This window comes from Harpia harpyja, chromosome 14, assembly GCF_026419915.1.
Source record: "Harpia harpyja isolate bHarHar1 chromosome 14, bHarHar1 primary haplotype, whole genome shotgun sequence".
NCBI lineage: Eukaryota > Metazoa > Chordata > Aves > Accipitriformes > Accipitridae > Harpia > Harpia harpyja.
This window is the reverse complement of record NC_068953.1, coordinates 18,800,078-18,819,632: the sequence shown is the minus strand read 5'-3', so window position 1 is coordinate 18,819,632 and position 19,555 is coordinate 18,800,078. Positions and strand designations below refer to the sequence as shown.

The 19,555-nt window shown below is 49.2% G+C and overlaps 2 protein-coding genes across 5 annotated transcripts; both read left to right on the top strand.

The window, feature by feature from the left end:
- PDCD7 (programmed cell death 7) lies at positions 1-4,529 on the top strand. Its single transcript, XM_052808170.1, has 5 exons — positions 1-782; positions 1,806-1,944; positions 2,260-2,496; positions 3,114-3,201; positions 3,595-4,529. Exons 1-5 carry the CDS (start codon positions 24-26, stop codon positions 3,710-3,712), a joined length of 1,341 nt encoding a protein of 446 aa, XP_052664130.1. The 5' UTR covers positions 1-23; the 3' UTR covers positions 3,713-4,529.
- Positions 4,530-4,771: 242 nt separating this feature from the next.
- On the top strand, positions 4,772-18,716 carry UBAP1L (ubiquitin associated protein 1 like). Of its 4 annotated transcripts, none has more exons than XM_052808165.1 (6): positions 4,772-5,502; positions 8,189-8,340; positions 10,150-10,902; positions 12,150-12,359; positions 16,484-16,585; positions 17,543-18,716. In XM_052808165.1, the coding sequence occupies exons 1-6, from the start codon at positions 5,487-5,489 to the stop codon at positions 17,675-17,677; spliced, it is 1,368 nt and encodes a 455-aa protein (XP_052664125.1). In that variant the 5' UTR covers positions 4,772-5,486; the 3' UTR covers positions 17,678-18,716. The 4 variants fall into 4 exon arrangements, with proteins under 4 accessions (XP_052664125.1, XP_052664129.1, XP_052664128.1 ...); XM_052808169.1 differs by lacking the exon at positions 4,772-5,502 and adding an exon at positions 6,522-6,619; XM_052808168.1 differs by lacking the exon at positions 4,772-5,502 and adding an exon at positions 6,677-7,787.
- The last annotated feature ends 839 nt before the right edge of the window (positions 18,717-19,555 follow it).

Here is a 19,555-nt window from a genome sequence, read left to right as displayed (position 1 = left end):
GGCGCTGGGCCGAGGCCGGCAGCATGGCGCAGCCACCGCCCTTCGGCGGGCGCTTCCCGCCGCCGCCGTTCCGGGCCTTCCCGCCGCCGGTGGGGCCCTTCCCGCCGCCCGCCGCGCCCTTCCCCGGCCCCGCCGCCCGCCCGGGGCCCTTCGCGGCGGCGGCGGCGGCGCCCCCGCCTTTCCTCCTACCGCCGCTGCCGCCGCCGCCACCGGCCGGGCCTGAGGGCGAAGCGGGGCCGCGCTTCCCTCCGGGCGGCGGCCCCTACTTCCCGGCGGCTCCTCCGTTCCCGCCGCGGCCGCTGGCTGAGGAGGAGGCGGCGGCGCAGCGGCAGCAGGACGAGCTGTGGCTGTCGCAGTTCCTGGGCCGGCGCCGGGCGGCTCCCCCCCCGCCGCCGCCGCCCGCCGCCGCCGCCAGCCCCAGCAGCGCCCGGGAGCTGGCGGTGGAAGCGCTGGGGCGGGTGGCGCGGCTGGCCTCGCTCTGCCGGACCCTGCGGCGGCGGGAGGCCGAGGGGGACGAGGCGGGTTGGGCCCAGGCGCGGGAGGAGGCGGAGGAGGCGCGGCGGGAGCTGCGGGAGGTCGTGCGGCCCCTGAGGGAGCCTGGCTACCGGGAGGCCCTGCGGAGGAAGGCCGAGAGGGCGAGGAAGAGGAGGCTGCGCCTGCAGCGGAGGAAGCAAGAAGCCAAGGCAGCCAAGGAGGAGGAGGCGGCCCGGGCCGCCGAGCGGGAGGCCAAGATCGACCAGTGGAGAGCCAAGTGCATCCAGGAGGTGGAGGAGAAGAACCGGGTACGGCCCCGAGCGGCCTGATCCTGCCTGCCCCGGCTGCAGTGTGGCTTCCCGGGGACGCCCTCTGGGGCGCCGGGCGGCGGCGTGGCGGAGCTGGGGGAGACCTGCCGGTAACGGAGCTCACGGCGGGCTGTGCCTGCCCGGCACCTGGCTGCGGCTTTCCGCGGTTCAGTAGGTGCCACCTGGGTGCTGCATGGGTTCGGCTTGCTTGGAGACAGGCTGCTTGCGAGGCCTGCAGCCCTGCTTCTTCCTTAAAAGCCTTGGTGGGCATCTCAGCTTTGCCACGCTCGTGTCCTAGGCCTTAGCAGTTGGGACAGAAAGGTTTCTGAACTCTCGGTTGTGCGTGGCGGTCTTCCTTGCTGGCCTCAGCCTGCGCGAAGCTGTTCACAGCCGCCCTATGGTGGTCAGCGCCATTTCGGTAACCATAAGCCTTGCCTGCTGGCTTCGTTCTTGTAAAGCTTGTTGTTTGCAAGCTTTTGGGTCTCACTGGGAAGTAAAACGGCTCCAAGGCAAAAAAAAAAAACCAACCTCAAACTGGGCTTGCTGGGAAGTGCTGTGGGCATCTTTGTGCTGGCTGTTGGCTAAAGAGCAACCCTTCGGCTGGTGCTAGGTCTGCCGCTGGGATGGTGCAGAGCAGCTGTTGGGAAAGGTTTTGTGTTCGGACTGTGGCATGTTAATGGTATTCAATTGCTGAGCTGTAGAGTTGGGATGGTTTATGTTTATTGTTAATGTTTTTCCTAACTTTCTGTGGTTAAAGGTTATCAGGCTTTATGAATTCATTACCCATTTGGCCCAAATTTGTGAGTTGCTCAGCATTCTTTTTTTTGTTTCCTGAAGTCTGTCATGTTTTAGCTTTTTCACAGAAAGGCAAAGTTGGATGGTTGACTTAACTTGCAACGGCTCTGTTACTAGGAAGTTATTCTGATCTCCAGTGTTTCGTTAATCTTTTTGAAAGTACCATTTCATTCTTGTCTACGTGGGATATTTCACACATAGTGTCTCGGTTTTTTCTTTCTTTCATAGGAACAAGAACTTAAGGCTGCTGCAGACAGTGTCTTATCTGAAGTACGGAAGAAACAAGCAGACACAAAGAGGATGGTGGACATCCTGCGCGCATTAGAAAAGCTTCGGAAACTGAGAAAAGAGGCCGCTGGCAGGAAAGGTTAATTACGAGATTTTTACCAAACTTTTAAAATTGTGCACGCAGGAAATAGGATGATGTGCACGCCCTGTACTGACTAGCAAGGTGCAGCTTGAAAAAGCTGTTTCTTTATTAGTGATTTTAGTTATAAAATGCTGAATACAGTGGTGGTGTTCCTATGTTTCCAAGCTCTTTCTTGATAGAAGAATTATTCCAGTAAGTTGTTAGCAAGGTTAAACTCATGTTCCTCTGAGATTTTGCCAGCTCCGCTCTCAAGTCTGATAACACAGCCCCTTCTGAATTTGAAAATTTAAAGTTAATTCTCCTTCTTTTTAGGTGTTTGTCCACCCCCGTCAGCAGACGAAGCATTTGAAAGTCAGGTGGAGAGTCTCAAAACGTTGCTGAAAAATCGCACAGAGCTGTATGAAGCTGAGGAGAGAGCATTAAGAGTTATGTTGGAGGGAGAACAGGAGGAGGAAAGGAAGAGAGAAATGGAAAAGAAACAGAAGAAGGAAAGGGAAAAACTACTACAGCAGAAACTTGAAATTGATTCCAAGCTGTTTGGAGATCCAGGTAAATTCTGCATGCCATACTTAACAGTTATTTTTCCACACCACACCCCCATCTCATAGGCACTAGGTTTAAAATGCAGGCACAAAAATAGTTGAGAAAGAAATCATCCACTGGAGTAATTTGTGGTCTGAGGAAAAGATGGGATAAACATAGTGTGCTGTTAACACATGTGATGTAAGAAGAACTGTTTAGCTCTGCAGTGTAGACTGCAGTATATCTCAAGCCAATTTCATAATGTTTTGCAAGAAGAGGTTGTAGATTAAGCTGAAGTGAGAATAAACAGAATAGATTGAAGACTTCCAGCACCCAACAGATGCTTTAGTCTGGTGATTTGGTAAGTGCCACTCAGGTAATCTGTAAAGATTCAGTGTCCATATGTTCCCTTTGTTTAGATGATGGAGGCAAGAAGAGTTTTGCTGGCCTTGACTTGCCTCTGACAGTTCTGGTAAGGATGAGGAGACGTGCAAAACATGTCCTTAATGTATTACCTAGGGAAGTGATTTCAGGTTACAGCTGGGGAGTAGCAAATGAGTTGGCAAATTTGGGGTTTCTAAGACTTTCTAAAACCAAAGGTCTCTCTGGTTTATTGAATGATTTCTGTGTTGGTGTTTTAACAGATGAATTTCCTCTAGCCCATCTATTGCAGCCCTTCAGAGAGTATTACTTACAAGCTGAGCATTCTGTAGCAGCTCTAATCCAGATCAGGTAAAACCAAACAAAGTCTTTATTTTGTTATCAAAGATGACAAGTATTGTTTGTCAAGATTGTAAAATTATGGTCCCTTTTGGTTCACTAACTTCCAAATATGGTTATGCAGTGAATTGTCCTGGTTTTTTCCAGCTAAGGATCAAGCTTGGTAAGAGTTGTATCCAACAGATGCCCGTGTGAGGCAGAGTGCACTTCCATGCATAACCCTTCCATTTAATGGAATAGTACATATAATTTTCACATTTATGTTTTGAAAAACAAGTTTCAGAGTACAATTTAAAGTGGTTTGTGTATTGATCAGTATGGAAAAATACCTCTGTGGGTATATAATAAGTCTTACTACCAAAGTCATACCAGCTCTCCTCTCAAACAATGCTTTCTCTGTTAAAGGCATGAATGGGATCAGTACTTGGTGCCAGCTGATCACCCTGAAGGAAGCTGCATCCCTCCAGGATGGGTTCTTCCAAGTCTCCCCACAAACGACACTTGGGCCACTGCTGTCAGATAATTTAGTAATAAATTATTTTAACGTTGGAGGAATGTTTCATTATAATTGCGCATGTAAACATGAGAGGGTCTGAGGAGGAAGTCTCATCCTCTGTTTTGGTAGCCAGGTACTGGAGTGTCTTGAAGAAAAGCGTAAGAACTGGTTTTGCCATCTGACTCTGCAGGGAAATACCTGAGCAAGCCCAAAGCTGCTAGGCCTCTTGTGGCCTACAGTCCCGCTGCGAGTTTTGTTAATGCATCTCAATCTTAATAAAGAAACATTGCTGACGAGGGTATTTGTGCCAGTATTAACATCCTATTTTTAGTGGCTTTTATCTTTATAAGCCTAAATCCAGATGATGAAATCTCCAGATATCAAGAAGTTTAAAAAATAAATGAGATAATTAGTAAACATGTTTTTCTTCTTAAATGAAGCATGTCAGGCATTACTGTCAAAATAGTTCCTGTATTTTTGTGTGTAGAAACGAACCTACTGCAAGTTTAAACAAATTCTGAAGTACAAACAAGACAGGGTTTTTCAAGGTTGATTAAAGCAGCTGTTGACATTTTACTTTTGTGGACTAAAACTGGTACCACAACATGGAAAAAATTCCCAGTTGTGGTGAAATAGGTCAGACAACCGTGTGAATATATATAAATGTGATGAATAAGCCTGCTGGAAAAAAAACAATAAAACCTGAAGTCTAACCTACTGTACTTGTTTTTGCCTATATAGCTATTTTTGTATAGGGATGGATCATGTATATAGTATTTGATTAAAAAACACAGCTTTATTTTGTAAGTTGTTTTTTGTACAGAATAAATAGAGAAAAATGGAATTTTTTTTGTTGGAAGCGTTTTTACTCTGAGGGAGAGACTTGTAGTACTTGGCATCAAATACGACTGCAGTGTGGAGAGAATCGCTGGCAAAAGGTTTGTGTGAAGGAACTTCTCCCTCCTACAAGGTGACAGGGGCATCTGATTTCAAAGCCTTCCATGTTCTGGACAGTTTGGCTGAAACAGCGATGGGCCGTATGGGTTTGGGCATTTGCTGGTCTACGCAGATTGTCATGGCGTCTTCCCAGAGCTGCAGTTGTTATTCTTGCTTAGCCCTAATGTGTGGGAATGGATTTAATCTCTCCAATTCCTTGCCTCCTTGCATCACAACATTGTGTAATTCATGGAGGAGGCAACGTAATTGCCTAAATTCAACACTTGGGCCTTTATATATAATGTTAATAGTTCTTGGGCTGAAGCTTTGCATTGATTTCTGTTAGTAAGAGCACATGAACTAGTAATTTTTGACAGAGTTACAATTAATCTGTGTGCGGAAGTTTGCAGTTCTTGCTCACATGTCTATTGCCTGCCTGTAGCACCCAAAAATACAGATTACTGTGAAGTCCTCTGAGGCAGGGATTCTGATTTGCGTGTCTGTACATCCTCCCATCCCTACTGTCACTTCTAGCATCTTGTTACTCAAAGAGCTATGGCTGGGTCAGATCCTGGGGAGTCTTACCTGATGAAAAAGCCAAAGTTGAAATAGCATAAAAACAATTGCAGAAACAACATTTTCAGTTCGGGAAGCTTAGTGACTGGAGAATGTTCTGCTTAAATAGTTAGGCTCCTTATCCCATCAGCACGTCTGATGGGACAGGCTAACCGCTTAAGCTACGATAATCCTAAAACTGTCAAAGTCAGATGCTTGTCTGACACTGCAAAAATTTAAAGAACCGAGCAGTAGGTAAGCAGGAAGCGTAGAAGCACCACTGTTCTCCCTGCCGTGCAAGAAGAGCTCCATGATTTCATCTGACGGTAAGGATAACTGCATATTGTTAATAAAAATAGGACTTGAAAATGCCAGTGGATGATGCACGTTTAGGTGTCTTTCAATCCCTCAAGCTTTCTGTGGTTTGTTCTACATAATTTGCTCTTGTCTAATGACGTCTGCGTTAAAATGTTTTATATTTTTAGTGAGGGAGATGTTGAAGCCACAGATGGAAGAGGACTGTTTAGAATCTTAACTTGTAAAATACATGGAGACAGGGTATTAATTCTTAAAAAAACCTTGTGTATTCATATTTAAGATGCAAGTTTGTCAGAGTATAGTATTTCCTACTATTTTTATGTTTTAAAAGATGATTATAGCCCAGAAGAAAAGAAGGGTCAGCTGTGAGTTTCCGAGACTCATTTGCATCCTATTCCTTCCCTGGTCCCAGTACAGTGCAGGTTTCTCGTGGTTCTAAGGCACATCCTCCTCCGGATACGAATTTGGTCGTTTGCCAGCCTGTATCTTTGATGTGAAAGCGGGCAGGGCTGGCGTGAAGCAGATGAGGTCAGAACCCTTGTAGGAGTTGCTTTCTGGTGCAAATTGGTGTTTATGACTGACCCTCTTTAAGTCTTGTCTAGTAGCATTTTTCGTTGTCATCGTTGCTCGCCCCAACGTCCTTTTTTTCTGAATAGTGTTTTGGGGAATTAACACTTGTGGGAGCCTTTCTTAGAGCATGGTATTTATGCAGTGAAATACAGTGAGATGCAGTACCATAATCTCTGTATTTTCTTCATCGTGGTTTCAGACGCATTCGCTGCCCGTCTCCATCCCTTTAAGTGGCATTTAAAACCAAGTAAAGCCATTCTAGGTGACAGGCGACGAGATACTCTTTTCCTTTGCACCTTTGTACTGCACAGCTGTCGTGGTTTAACCCTAGCCAGCAACTAAGCACCATGCCGCTGCTCGCTCGACATTATTCCCATACTAAATCCAAACCATAACACTATACCAGGTACTAGGAAGAAAATAAACTCTATCCCATCTGAAACCAGGCCAACAGCTTTTGGGAAGAGTTGATTTGCAGCGTAAGCTGCCAGGAGGGTCCGTCCCTCTGGCAGGCAGGGGCTGCACAGCCATGCAGAGGAGTGGGAGAAAGCTGGGGTAAGGTGGCTTCACTTACAGATCTTTTCACATGTTGTCTTCATCACTGCGGATGTGGTTTGTAACTTACGTGGAGCCCTCTTAGGCTGGGGAGCAGATGGCCTGGCTCCGTGCAGGCTCCCAACATGTTGTCCGTGTCGCGTGTTAGCAGCCGTACATGTGCGGGAGCTGCAAAGCTGGTTAGGCGCTCTGCCTGCGCTACAGCCCTGGGTATTAAAGGCTCCTGGCGTAAGCAGGCAAGGGACAACTCTTGTAATTCTGATAAGAGCAACTGAGCTGAACCGAGTGATTGTGCATGTCGCTCTTCCTTTTTGGTCTAGAGGCAGTTTGTTAGTCCTTTGCTAATGTAATAAATGACCTTGAATGCCATTCCCTATTATAGACCCTTACTTTTGCATTAAACAGGCAGCTTTTTCTTCCTTGTATACATTCATCTGCTTATTTTCTTTTTGTGGAGTGTTTATCCTCATTGTTGTAAAAGCCATTTCTTTTTAAAGGAAAAAAATAAATTGGTAAAAGCACTCAGGGTGTCACACCAAGTATTTACTGTTTGTCTTGAGGGTGACTGTGGAGGACTTTGGGATGAACAGGCACACACTGCAGGTACCGGAACTCGGTGGAAGACTGAGCATCAACTCTTGCCAGTTGACAGTATATAAAGGAAATTATTTTGCATGCTGTCCTCACTGGGAAGCTGGGGACTCGAGGCTTCATGCAGCAAGTAGTGGCTTTTTACTAAATTGAGACATTTTTACAGAGCTGATGGCTATGTTATTGCAGTAATATTTTCCATGCCACCATTTCCAGTTCCTCAGAAATTTTAGTCTCCCCTGCTATTCCTGATCTAAAAACATCACCCCACTTAAAATGAATACGTGGTTCTTAAAAGCTAATCTGGCCTTAAAATGGCTCGTTCGACATCCCTCTAATGCTGAAGCTTGCCTGACGCACCAGCCTCCTTGTCTGGCTCTCAGTAAGCTGCTGCAGCGCTGGAGGGGATGCCCTCGCCCCAGGTCCCCCGGGCTGCTCCGTGTGACGGCTTAGCAGCACGTGGCTGAATGCCTGAGCTCCATGACCACGGCTGCTCTTGGGTCACGCAGAGAGAGGAGACCTGCGAGGTGTCCTCCTTGGCTGCGGTTTCTGCCTCTGTAACTGGAAAAAGTGCTTGGTCTGTCCCCAGCTTGGGAAAGGGAGCATGCGATGGGCAGCGGAGGGAGAAGGAGAGGCGAGAGGAGGGATGGGAAGCAGCGGGTCATGCACGGAGGTGGAAACGGAGGAGAAAAATGCTCAGGATCTCTGCCAAATGAAGCTGTAAGCTTGGTCAGGTCCTGCTGGCTAAAGCTCAGAAAAGCAAAGGTTAGCTCAGACCAATCTTCCCGGTATCAGTAATTAAGACTTTGCAAATCTGGGTATTGCACACAGTGTTTTTTACTTGGCTGGCAGCATGTCTAAGGGCTGCGTTCCTTTTATCGGTGTCACTTGAAGTAGCTCATCTTTCTCTCCTTCCACCCAACTTAAAAGGTGCTAGTCCTGCCTTTTACAGTTTTGTTTCTTCCCTTCCTCTGGCAGCAAGAAATCAGACAGCGGCGATGAGCTACCTGGATGAAGTTCCCTTCCGGATGGCCAGGAGCCTTGACGGCGACTCAGGGGGAGAAAACACTTTAATCACCGCCCCGGCCATCGAGCTCCCTGACTGCGCCAACATCCTCATGAGCACCATGGTGAGTCGCCTGTGCTTGCATCTGCGCCTGGATTCGCTTCTGGTGGGATGCTCAAAGGGATGTCAGCGGCATTTGCCTTTTCTTGTGAAAGATGGGAAGGGAAACCTCTCCTCTTAATTGGTTGGTTTGCAGGAGGGGGAGGAGGTGAGGATGATCTGTGGTGGGTGGGAGTGAGGAAGGGGTAGGTTTGGGGTTGGTTTTTTTTTAATCCCATCCAAGCAGGAAGGTTGGGTTAGGTCTTTCTGGGATAGGAGGACAAACTCCAGGCTCTGCTCTGGAATTGTTTCCTACTCTGGAATCATCACCATCTCATTTATTAATAATATTTATTAATAAATCTAACAGAGATGTAAGCAGGCAACACTACCTGTGCTGGCAACATATATATATAATATGTGTATATATATTAAAAATATCCTGTGGCGCTTTGTGATCTTCCACATTGCTCAGTCCTAAACTGCTTTTGAACCTACACCTGTTGCTCTAACAGCTTTGTCACCAATTTTAAACCCCGGCACAGCAATTCGAAGAAGCTGTCTGTGCTCTGGAAGGGGGTAGGAAGCCTTTCCCTGTACAGTTTCTCTGAAGTTGTGGAGCTGGCTCTCCAGGCTTATGGGTAGTGCTAGTCCAGCTCCAGTCGAAGACGATTTCAGAAATAGTTTGCTTCTTCAGCCTTAAGTAGTCTTACCCGTAGATGGGGTCAGTGCACTTCACGGGAAGAAGGCGATCTGGGCGATCCCAAACAGCCTGTGATTGCTCCTGGTGATGGGTGAACCAGCAGTAAACCCCACATCTGGCTTTTCGCTGGTTCAGCCTTGCTCATCCCTCTCCCCAAAATGACACCTCCCAAATCCACAGGACGTGTTTAACATGAAGAGTTGCTGTGTTGTTCATTTTAAGCAATTTCTCCAAAGGAAATGTTAATGCACACATTTTTTTTTGTCACCTGTGTAGAGGCAGGTGATGGTCTGCATCCCCATGGACCAGCTGAGGTGGTCCACCACCACATCCTATCCTGGAAAACCCCGAGCCCCAGGTTTGCCCCTGGTCAGGGACAGGTCGGTGCTCCCCGCCGAGGCCGAACGATTCCACTGGTGGTCCAGGCTGATCCTTGTCAAGGCATGTGGTGGTGTTTTCCTCAGGGAGGCTGGTTTGGGTCCATGGCAGGGAGCAGTAAAAACAGCATTCCTGGGCTGTGAATGTACTTGCCTGCCTGTCCGGAGGAGACCTTGTTTGGAGAGCTCTGGGACGGGCAAGGCTTGTTTGTTCCAGGAAAACCCTCAGATTTCAGTCTCAAACACGCTTATATTTTAAGCCAGACTACGTGGAAATGATGACTGTTCTGGGACTGGCCAAGCCCCCAGTGCTGCCAGAGATACCCGCGGCTGGTCCTGCCTCTGCCCAAGGTGCCATCTCCCCCCTTGGTGGCTCCCGAGCCCCTGTGCCAGCGGTGGCTCTGCCAGGCACCACTAACGGGTGCTGTCCCCTTCCACAGCAACTGAACTGACACAAAACCACCTCCAAGCGTAAAACACCTAACAAAAGAATTGTAGATACAAGTCAAAATAGTAATAACTTTGCGGCCTGATTTTTTTCAAGTATAAATTTGGGGATTCCCTCTGGGGATGAGGCTGGCAGTGCCCAATCCTACAGCACTAGTGCCCGCAGCCAGCCCTGATGCTCAAGGAAGTAGGAACCAATATGGGAAGGATGCAGCTCTTAAGGTGCCCTCGTGAAGCACCTGATTTGCTCTGTGCCGCATGGTCTGGTTTCAGATGCCCTCACCAGCTGCTTCTTGCTCTTCCACAGCACGACTTCTCGCTGGAAAGAAAAGTCCTTTACTGGGTCGAGGTGGCCTCTCAGCAGCAAACCTCCCGGCATCGGGTCACCTCCGAAGTTGTCCCCACAGCTCCGCCGTGCTGGCTGCTGCTGGTGGACCCTGCCGACAGCTACGGGGGGAGAGCGCGGGACGGGGCAGTGCGGCGCTGCGTCAGCCTGAGCGCTGCCGACGACAGCTACGGGCACCCCAAGGGCAGAGGTGCCTTGTCAGACAGCGAGAGCGAGACCTGGCACTCTGAGGAGGATGAGTACTTGGAGGATGATGAGTACTCCTCCACCTCCTGGGAAGAGAACGAGAAAGATGAAAAGGTTTCCAGGAGGAGAAACATTGGGAGAGGTGTGGCTCCGCGTCCTGGCTTTTACCAGACCCGACCAAAGACATCGCCTGGCTTGCTGGAGCCCTCGCCGGAGAACAGCAGCCACAACGCAGCCAGCCCATACCCGAGCAAGCAGAGAAGATCTATGGTGATATTTAACAACATGAAGAACGAGCTGGAAGCAGCCAGGAGGAAGCTGGCTGCTTTGGTGCATCCTTTGAACAGAGCTGCCGGGGAGAGCAGAGGGGTCCCGGTGCCACGGCCGCTCCCCCAGCACCCCCGCACCAGCCGCAGTGTCAAGTACGGGCCAGCCCCGGACGTGTCCCACCTGGGGACCTTGGTGCCGGCTCCTCCGGCCACGGCCGCCCCGATCCCCCCGATCAAACGGCATAAGCCCACGGTGCCGGTGAGGTGTTTCCTTCTGGTAGCCTGTTGCTTGTTGCTGAGACAGGAGGGAGGTGGAGGGTGTCGAATCGGTCCCGTTTGCTGGGGTCTGGCCAGCAAAACGGAACTGAAATGGGGCTTCAGGAGCACAAAACCCATGAAAAATTGCTGATGAGTTTTCATAAGAAGTGAAGGAAGGGGTCTTCTTTATCCTGGGGTTTAAAGGCAAGCTTTCTGGGAGCACGTTTACTTGCTCTGTCCTAAGCAAAACATCCCTGTTTTCCCAACAAGCAAGGCATTTTATTTGATTTTCAATTGAAACACTAAAAAAAAAAAGTGAAATATTTTTTTCCCTCTTTCCTCTCCATTTTTCCCCCTCTAACAGATATAAATGGGGTTTATGGGAAGATGCCCCCTTACAGCCATCACGTCTTTTCTAGGAAACTTTGGACTTCATAGTCCTATAAGAAACACAAATCATTTAATGATAGAGACAGTGATGTGAAGTGATGGAGTAAATACTGCTTTCCATCACCTTAAATCTGAATTGCACCATGTTTTTTAAGAAATCACATCTCATCCAGCTACTTGAGAGATTGAGGAGATAAATTACTGAAAACCCGCAATTAAAACCATCAGACACATGAACAGCCGGGTTATTTATATGTAGTTGCATTAGACATAGGGTAATTAAGGAAAGATTACATGCCCATGTGTATTTGTACCTTGCCCACCCTGCTCAGCTGCTGTTACGTACGCATCATGCTGAATGCTAAAGCCTCAATCACGGGCAAGCACATGCATATGCAAGGTCGTTTCTGGAGATGGCTTAGTAACAGAAACCTAAATACATCTGATAAACATCGCGGGCGTAAACAGGGCATCAGGGGAGCATCCTCCTGCCTGGGCTGCTGCATCGCCTGCCCGCAGGCAGCACTGCCTCGTGCTTGGCTGGTCAAGGACAAACATGGCATTTATTGCTGGAGAGATGACCAGGATTCCCAGGGAAAAGAAGCTGCTTTTGCTCCCTTTGCCCCATGAACCCTCCCGAGCGCTGTTTTCTCTGATCTGTATCTATAGCTGAGCCTGGATTTAATTAAGTCCAGCCTCCTTTGATGCCCGAGGGGGCTTGTTCAATGTATGGGAATTTTCCTCTTCTGGAGAGAGCAAGGTAACTGCTGGCGTTCGAAAGCATTGCTTCAGCCTGGGTCATTTAACATCATTTCATGAGCTGGAGCAAGAAGACCATCTGCTGTTTTTTTCTTGCAGTCCCTCAGCCCCTACGCCTGCCTCCCCCCTGCCTCCACGCCTGTGCGACCTCTCAGTTCCCACAGATCCAAGCCGGATTCGGCAGCTGACCTGCTCTCGGCGCTGAGCCAAGAGGAGCGAGACCTCATTGAGCCCGTGATAGCCTTGGGCTACCCTACCCACAAAGCCATCCTCACCCTCCAGAAGACTGGAAAGCAAAGCTTAAGTCAGGTTGGTGGAGCTGGCACGGCACCGCAGAAAGCTTTTGGTAAAGAAAAACTTGATTTTCATGGAGAAAGGGATGGCTGTCTTGCTCGGGGTGGACTGCTGATGGCGTTGGGTTTCCCACTTTGGTATCAGACCTCAGTTGACGGGGTTTTCCATGAGATCATATGTTTGCACTTTTGCTATAATAAAATAGCAATGAGTTGCCCTCAGCTTTTCAGCGAGTAATAACAGCTGGGTAACGTTATCTGTTCAATCTGTTGTATGGAGCATGGTGTCCTTTTGAAGTACAAATTTTGCCCCTGTATATGGAAACTTTTTGCACATCATTTTTTCCTGGCTGTTAGATTCATATGATTATTGCCATGGCTCATCCTGTCAGCGCAGGACTGTGCGAATACCTTGGAGATTTGTCTGGGCTTTCTCCAAAACACAAGTTCCCCACGTTGGAGCAACCAGCGACTCCATGCAAGCGTTGCGGCTGGGTCCCAGAGCTCTTTTCCTGGAATTTATTGAAAATAATTAACATATAATGTCCTCCTAGCCCTGGTATCTGAGTACATCACAGCCCGCTGTGCTGCATCCCGATTCCTGAGGTCTCTGCTTGTCCAGATGAACCCCCCATGGTCCAGGTGGGCTAGGAGCATCCGTGCCGTGAGGAATGCTGCTGGCTCTGACCCTCTGGCATGGCAAGCTTGGGGCTGGACCTGCCCATCCCAGCGGAGGATTTAATAGAGCTAAATTATCCACGTAGCTCTTGCAGAGAGAGAAGGAGCTTGATCACAGCTTAGTGAGAGAGATGTCCACCCGGCTGTCATGCCAGGGAGCAGGAGCAGACCCTGGGCAGAGGTGTGAGCAGGCACGGCACCAAGCAGCCACTGTTGGGTGCCAGTCTCCTTCCCGTGCTCCTGGGGAGCTGCCTGTGCTGCGTGGGCCAGCTCTTACCCGTCTGGTCGGTGCACGAAGCTGCTCTGCGGCTGAGTCATCCTGCAGCTTCTGGCTCCCTCCTGAGACACCCCCGGCTGGACCAGCCTCCCCAGACCCTCGCTGGTGCTTCAGGCGATCATTGCTGCAAGCCGAGGTGGGAAGGGAAGCTTTATTTCTTCAATTCATAAAGGTTTCATCTAGGCAGAGGGAGATGGGCAGAGCCTAGCCCACGTTCTTTGCACAGAACCGTGCAAGGGTATCTTGTAGCAGCTGCTGACTTCAATATGAAGCAGCAGTGCATCTTACTAAGGATGGAAATGGGTACAGTCTGCTCCCTTCTGTATAAACACCAGGACTCCCATTCCCTTGGAGAAGAGATTAATGCACCAAAATACAAGGTCTGCCTTATATCCCGTGCCTTCTTCACCAGCAGTTCCCATCTTTCCCCTTTATGCCCAATACAGCCAAGATAAAACGTAAAGCTTAGCTCTTCGTGCATCTACCAAATTAGGCTAAACCTTCCTGGAAAATATGTTTCAACTCAAGTTAAAAACAAGAGCTGTGGGCGCTCTTCATTGCTTGCTGGTGTCACGTGGGGTTTCAGTGTGTGACGATGACAGCTTCAACCGTGAAGATGGATTGTAGTACCAGATGGTAGCCAAAAATTGCTAGATTTCTTTGCAGTGTCAAGTCAAACTGGCACAGACCACCCTGGTGGAGAAGGCAAGTCTGCTGCCTTAAAGAGGCAATGCCTTCTCAATTTTGGTGGAAGAGCCTCTCTAGAAGGCTCAAGCAGGGTTAGTTGCTTCAAGGCACCAGAGGTTCATCACCCAGGACGTCATGGGCAAGGGCTAAACCAAAAATGCATCATTGCATCTTGATCAATGATCACTGATCAATCGAAAATGCATCGTTGATCTGTGGAGCTCTCAATGTGCCTGTGAGCTGAGAAGCAGCAAATGGCTGCAGCTGGTCAGCATCCGTCTCCCCAAACAGCCGTAAGCACGGGGTTCAGAGCAGAGTGTTCACCATGGGACACAGCCTACCGCACCAGCCACCTCCTGGCTGTGTGCGGACGGGGAGCCTCTTCCCATGGACTGCTAGACTCTTGTGAAGTCAGTAATACAGCAAAATATATGTTCAGCTGTGCTTCCATAATGTGCTGCTGCCCCCTTCCTCCTCCAAAAGAATTTGCTGTCTAACCCCAAGCAACAATCTAGATCTTCAGCGCTTCCTACAAGCCTTGCATCAGCCGTCCCCACCAGCAGTGGCTCCCCGAGCCTCTCTGACACTTGTAGAAGTTGCATCCTTGGTGGTGGCATTTGCAGTGGTGAGTTGAGCAGGGCTGTCTGCCGTGGTGCTGGCTGGGGTCTCCCTGTCCCCCCAGAGAGCCTCTGTCCCTGGAGGCTCAGGTCCATCCCTGGCTTGAACCCTGCTGCAAGCCTGGGTAGATGTTTACCCTGTTCCTCCATGATGAAATCGTCATTTGGGTCTTTGGTGGTATTTGCTCATGACTTTTTCCATGCTGGCAGTGGATAGCCCGTGTTCCAGGTGGGTCAGTGAAATGGTTGGTGGTAAGGCTTTGCTCTTCTTAAGCAGCCAGTTGCTAGAGCACCTGAAGCAGGGGACCTCATGGGGACGGACCTTCCCGATGGGAGTCAGCCAAAGTGGTGTGGGGATGTGGAAGATAAAAACCCACTGGAGGGGGGATTTTCTTTACGTCACTGCACGCACATGCTCATCTTTGATGTGAAAAGCTGAATCGCTGCACATAACATCAAGTAGGAGCAAATGAGGGAAGACATAAATCAGCAGGTTACTGATCTACCAGAGCCTGGAGGTCTCTTCCCACATGAGCAGTTTGTGGTGAGGTTATTGGGTTGACCGTGTAGCAGATAAAGCCAAGCTCTCTAGGAGTGCCTGCACTGGAGGAACTTCACGTCTCAGTGTTACAAGGAGCCTCCTTGAGAGCTACAAGGGGAGAAGGAGCTTCAAGAGGGCAGTGGCACCTCGTCCTCCTCCCCAGTGAGTGGTGGGGCCTCTTCTGGACCCAGGGGGTTAGCAGGTCATAGTATTTAAAAACCTGTTTTTGTTTAGTCTTGAGGATATATATATATATATTATTTTTTTAATGATAAAAATCATTGGGTTGACAACGGCACCGTTTTCATGCTAGGCTTGAACAGGCTGCCAGGACTGTCTGTGTTCTGCCGTGAGCACAGCGAGTGGCTGTCCCTGCCGCAACAGGGCAAGAAAATACAGTAGTGATCTGGGGTTTTTAGTTAGTAAAGTAACAAGGAAAATAAAAACAGGTTATGAATACCAATAACAAGTGACTATCTCATTTTTGAGTTAATAAGCTGCTCCTTAAGGCTGACATTTCTTAAAACCCTTACTCTGCTGTTTAGCCAAACTAGATCAACTCAATGTTTGAGGGACATTTTTGGCTTTTTCATATGTTTTATGGTCTTTTACTGAATCCTTCTCCTTGGCTATGGCAGTGCTGTGGAGGGTGGAGGTCTGTGCGCTGGTGGATCTGGGGAGATATGAATCAGCTTCTCTTTGGATGAAGACAGCACGGCTTCGGGGAGACCCATGGGATGTTTTTATTCCCCCTGCTATTGTATAGCTCATTTATTATTGGCTGTCCCATATGTTTTTGGACAGTGAATGATTCTCGTGGTATTTAAAAGATACCGCTGGGAATAGCGCTGTCAGCACTCCAAGAACAACGAGGAAAGCCAAAAATAACTGTTTACTTTCAGTAATGACAGCACATGGGTCTCCCCTGGGGTGGGTTTTTTGCTCGGACCCTGGAGCCAACCCCCGGGCGCCTGAATGCCGGCACATCAAAGGGATGCCGGGTCGGCTGAGGGTAGACATCTCACCGGGACAGGCTCGGCTTCACCCCGCAGCCTGGAGGCCATCGCTTTGCATCTCAGATGGTTCAGATGTTTGCTTTGCTCCTCATCCTCCCTCTGCCTTGTTCTCATTCCCACCCTGGGAGAGATGTTGTCTTCTCCGGTGGGAGTCCTGCTGACTGACAGACCTCCCTGGCCGAGCATGAGATGGGAACCAGCAGGACGATGGTGGCCCAGGTCCTCCCCAAGAGTGTGTCCCTGGGAGGCAGCAAGGTGGGCTCCTGAATGCATTTTCTCCTGTGTCTGCAAGGTTGGATTAACCCCAGTTGTCTTCTTCTGCAGTTCCTGAGCTACCTGGGTGCCTGTGACCGGCTGCTGAAGCAGGGCTACGAGGAAGGCCAGGTAGAGGAGGCCATGGAAATGTTCCAGTACTCGGAGAAAAAGGTCAGAGCGGGGCAGCAGAGCCCAGCCCTTTGTGCTGTGTCCTCCGGGCTTGCTTTTCCAGCGGACTGCACGCTCCCCTCCGCCTCCGCCGTCCCCCACGCAGCCTCCTGGCAAGCAGCAGACCCCCAGGGCAGTGTCACCGTAAGGACCCCCCCCCCCCCAGGAAGGACACCTGCTCCATTGCTTTTCCCCATCCATCCTCTCACCCTGCTCTGCAAACACGATGCTCGCTCAGCCCCTACGTGGGGAATCCCTCACCCTGAGCCCACCGGCACCCGTGCTTGCTACTTCCCTCCCGCCTCCCCCCCTTTGCATTCACCCTCCAGGGAGAAGAACCATGGTGGCATGCTGGGTGTTGGTCTCCACCATCAATCTCCTCCTGGGGGTAATGAAGAGCCTGGGGGGGGTTAGAACTGCTTAAAGTTTGGGCTGGCGGTGTTTGACGTGATGCCGACGGCACGTAGGGTTGCCAGCTCGCCGCTCGTTAGAGCTGTGGCAGCGGGAGGGCGCCCGGGTCTCGGTATCAGGCAGGGGGTTATTTATTGAGGACGCGGCTCCAGGAGATGTTGTGGTGCTGGGGCCCAGCCTGAGCGAGGGGGGAAGCAGGACAAATTAATTCCAGCTTGCACTCACTGCCTTTTCCAGGTCTCTCTATAACACAGGCAAACACTTGCATGGAATTCATATTAAACTTTATAAGGAATAAGTGAAGCTAGAGGCTGACTTTATTAAATAGTTCTTATTTATAAAGTTGATGTAGAGGCACACTTTTAAATGCTAACAGTGGTATGTGTGCCCTCGCTCTGCTGTAGGAGTGCCCTTCAGCGGTAATACAACCCGGCCAGGTTGTCTGGCTGCAGCCTCGTCACCCAATGCTGTTTCTGCTGCAACTCTACGATAAATCCATCCTTAAAACCCCATGATAACATCACTCCTTTCTCTTCCTTCTTCCTCCAGGCAGCTGAATTTTTGCATTTGTTAGCTCAGTTTAACGATATGGGTTTCCAGCAAAATGAAATCAAAGAAGTTCTTTTGCTTTGTGGGAATCAGAGGGAGAAGGCACTGGAAGAGCTCGTGATGAAAACCCAGTGACCAGCATCCTGGACCCCAGTCACAGCTTCCCCTCTCCAAACCAGACCACTGAAGGACTCGGGTGGGTCGGCAAGCACTTACCCTTCTGCTGCTCCATCCCCACCCCGCGCAGCACGGCTCACCGGGCATAAACCTTCAAAGCACCGGCTTGGTGTCTCGTCTCATTTTATGGACACCCATCGTAAGCGTGTTTGTCACTGTACTAAGGCAAAGGCTTTATAGCACGAGCATTTCTCTCTTCACCCACGCATCTCCACCCTTGATCATCTCAGCTGTTTAGATTAGATGCAATAAGATCCAAACCGCCTTCAGCTTAGATTTTGCAAAACCCAAATCACAGTTTTCTCCCTCCACCTGGGGTGATGGGTGTCATGTTTTCAACTACAATCAAATATGGATTCTTAAAAGATTATATAAATCAACAGAAGAGATTGTTTTCATAAAAACTGAAGGCTTCTGCAGAAACATTTGTTGGTCCTTGCTTGGGAAGAGTCTCAGCTGAGTTAGTCATGGTTGAATATTGTAATTGAAATCCAGTCTGATCACATTAGCTTCTCCTTTTAAACGAGAAACTTGAGAAAAATACACAATTCAGTGAGGGTGAGGAAAGAAAACAGGCTGCCCTTGCTCTAGAAATACATGAAGCTTGTCCAGTGCAATGAAAAATGGCTTATGCAAGGGTTTGTGCTCGGGTAATTTCATGAAATCAGAACAGAGAGACAGGGAACAGATTGGCTGCCCTTGTGCTCTGCCCAAATCAGGAAAATTCAGGGGATGCTTCCCTAAACTGTGGAGACAGTGGCTCCAAATGAAGTTAAGCATGAGCGTCAGGATCAGGAAAATCTAGATGCCCAGGGGAATTTTTGTATGTAACTAAAGGACGGAGAACAGGAGATACAGATTACCTTACAGGATGTGTCTCTTGGCTTGGCAGTGGAACAGTGGACAGTGTTTTCACATAAAAGTGTATTATTTTCCTGTGAATTAGATACAGATGCAATTTCTTTGAGTAAGGATGGTTGGAGGGGTTCTTCTGAAATGTATTTGTGTCTTTTCCTGTGAAAATGCCAACTGGCATAACCTAGCAGAGAAAATCCTTAATTAGTTGCATTACTACCATTTTTCCATTGTATCCTTCCAAACGATCTCCCAGCCCAACGTACTGCCATCGAGTTAAAACACCATGTCCCTTCTCCCTGTATCTCTAGGTAGGTGCCAAACACCATCAGGAGGGTACAGCCCTCCATGGCTGCCTTCATCCTTGCCTGGATGCAACAAGGAAACTTGGGGGATTTGACCCATCCATACCCAAGGATGCTTTATACCTGCTCTTCTTTAATGGCACCTTGTATGGCCAAGGGAGATATTCGTGGGGAGCTCACAGGCTCTTCTTGGAGCTCCCAGCCCTGTTTTTCCTCCAGCTTTCCCTTGGTTATACAAGCTTTTATTTTTGATACAGCCCTTATAAGGCAAGTCCATTCTACAGACAGCTTGTCGTTACATTCATCCTTGCCAAGATGATGTCACCTTAAAAAAGAAACTTGCAAAAGGTTAAACTGTGATTAGATAGATCGCTTCGCCTCGAACTGTAATCTTTGGCGGAGTAAACACCATGAAGATTGAAAGGGAAAGATAACGGTGCCGTGCTGGTGCCAGTAATGTGTAACACTGAGGGCTAAATTCTGGTGGAGCGAAGCACACTTGCAGTGTCGTGCCCACTCACCGTGCAAAGGCTGAGCAGCCTCTCGCTCTCGTTAGAGATTTGCTTGGTCCGGGCTCATCATTTTTTCCCCCTGCTTGCAGAGGTAAGAACTGTATCTTTTTTCCTCCCTGTGCACCTAAAATTATCTTGTGTTACTTTCTGTACTGTGGTCCGGA

What these genes read in the sequence shown, in the direction of transcription:
- PDCD7 (XM_052808170.1), top strand. Translation starts at nt 24, where the DNA reads ATGGCGCAGCCACCGCCCTTCGGCGGGCGCTTCCCGCCGCCGCCGTTC. An exon ending in AGGTGGAGGAGAAGAACCGG is followed by an intron (nt 783 to 1,805) that starts GTACGGCCCCGA and finishes TTTCTTTCATAG; the next exon opens with GAACAAGAACTTAAGGCTGC. An exon ending in GCAGCTCTAATCCAGATCAG is followed by an intron (nt 3,202 to 3,594) that starts GTAAAACCAAAC and finishes TCTCTGTTAAAG; the next exon opens with GCATGAATGGGATCAGTACT.
- UBAP1L (XM_052808165.1), top strand. An exon ending in ACATCCTCATGAGCACCATG is followed by an intron (nt 8,341 to 10,149) that starts GTGAGTCGCCTG and finishes GCTCTTCCACAG; the next exon opens with CACGACTTCTCGCTGGAAAG. An exon ending in GAAAGCAAAGCTTAAGTCAG is followed by an intron (nt 12,360 to 16,483) that starts GTTGGTGGAGCT and finishes CTTCTTCTGCAG; the next exon opens with TTCCTGAGCTACCTGGGTGC.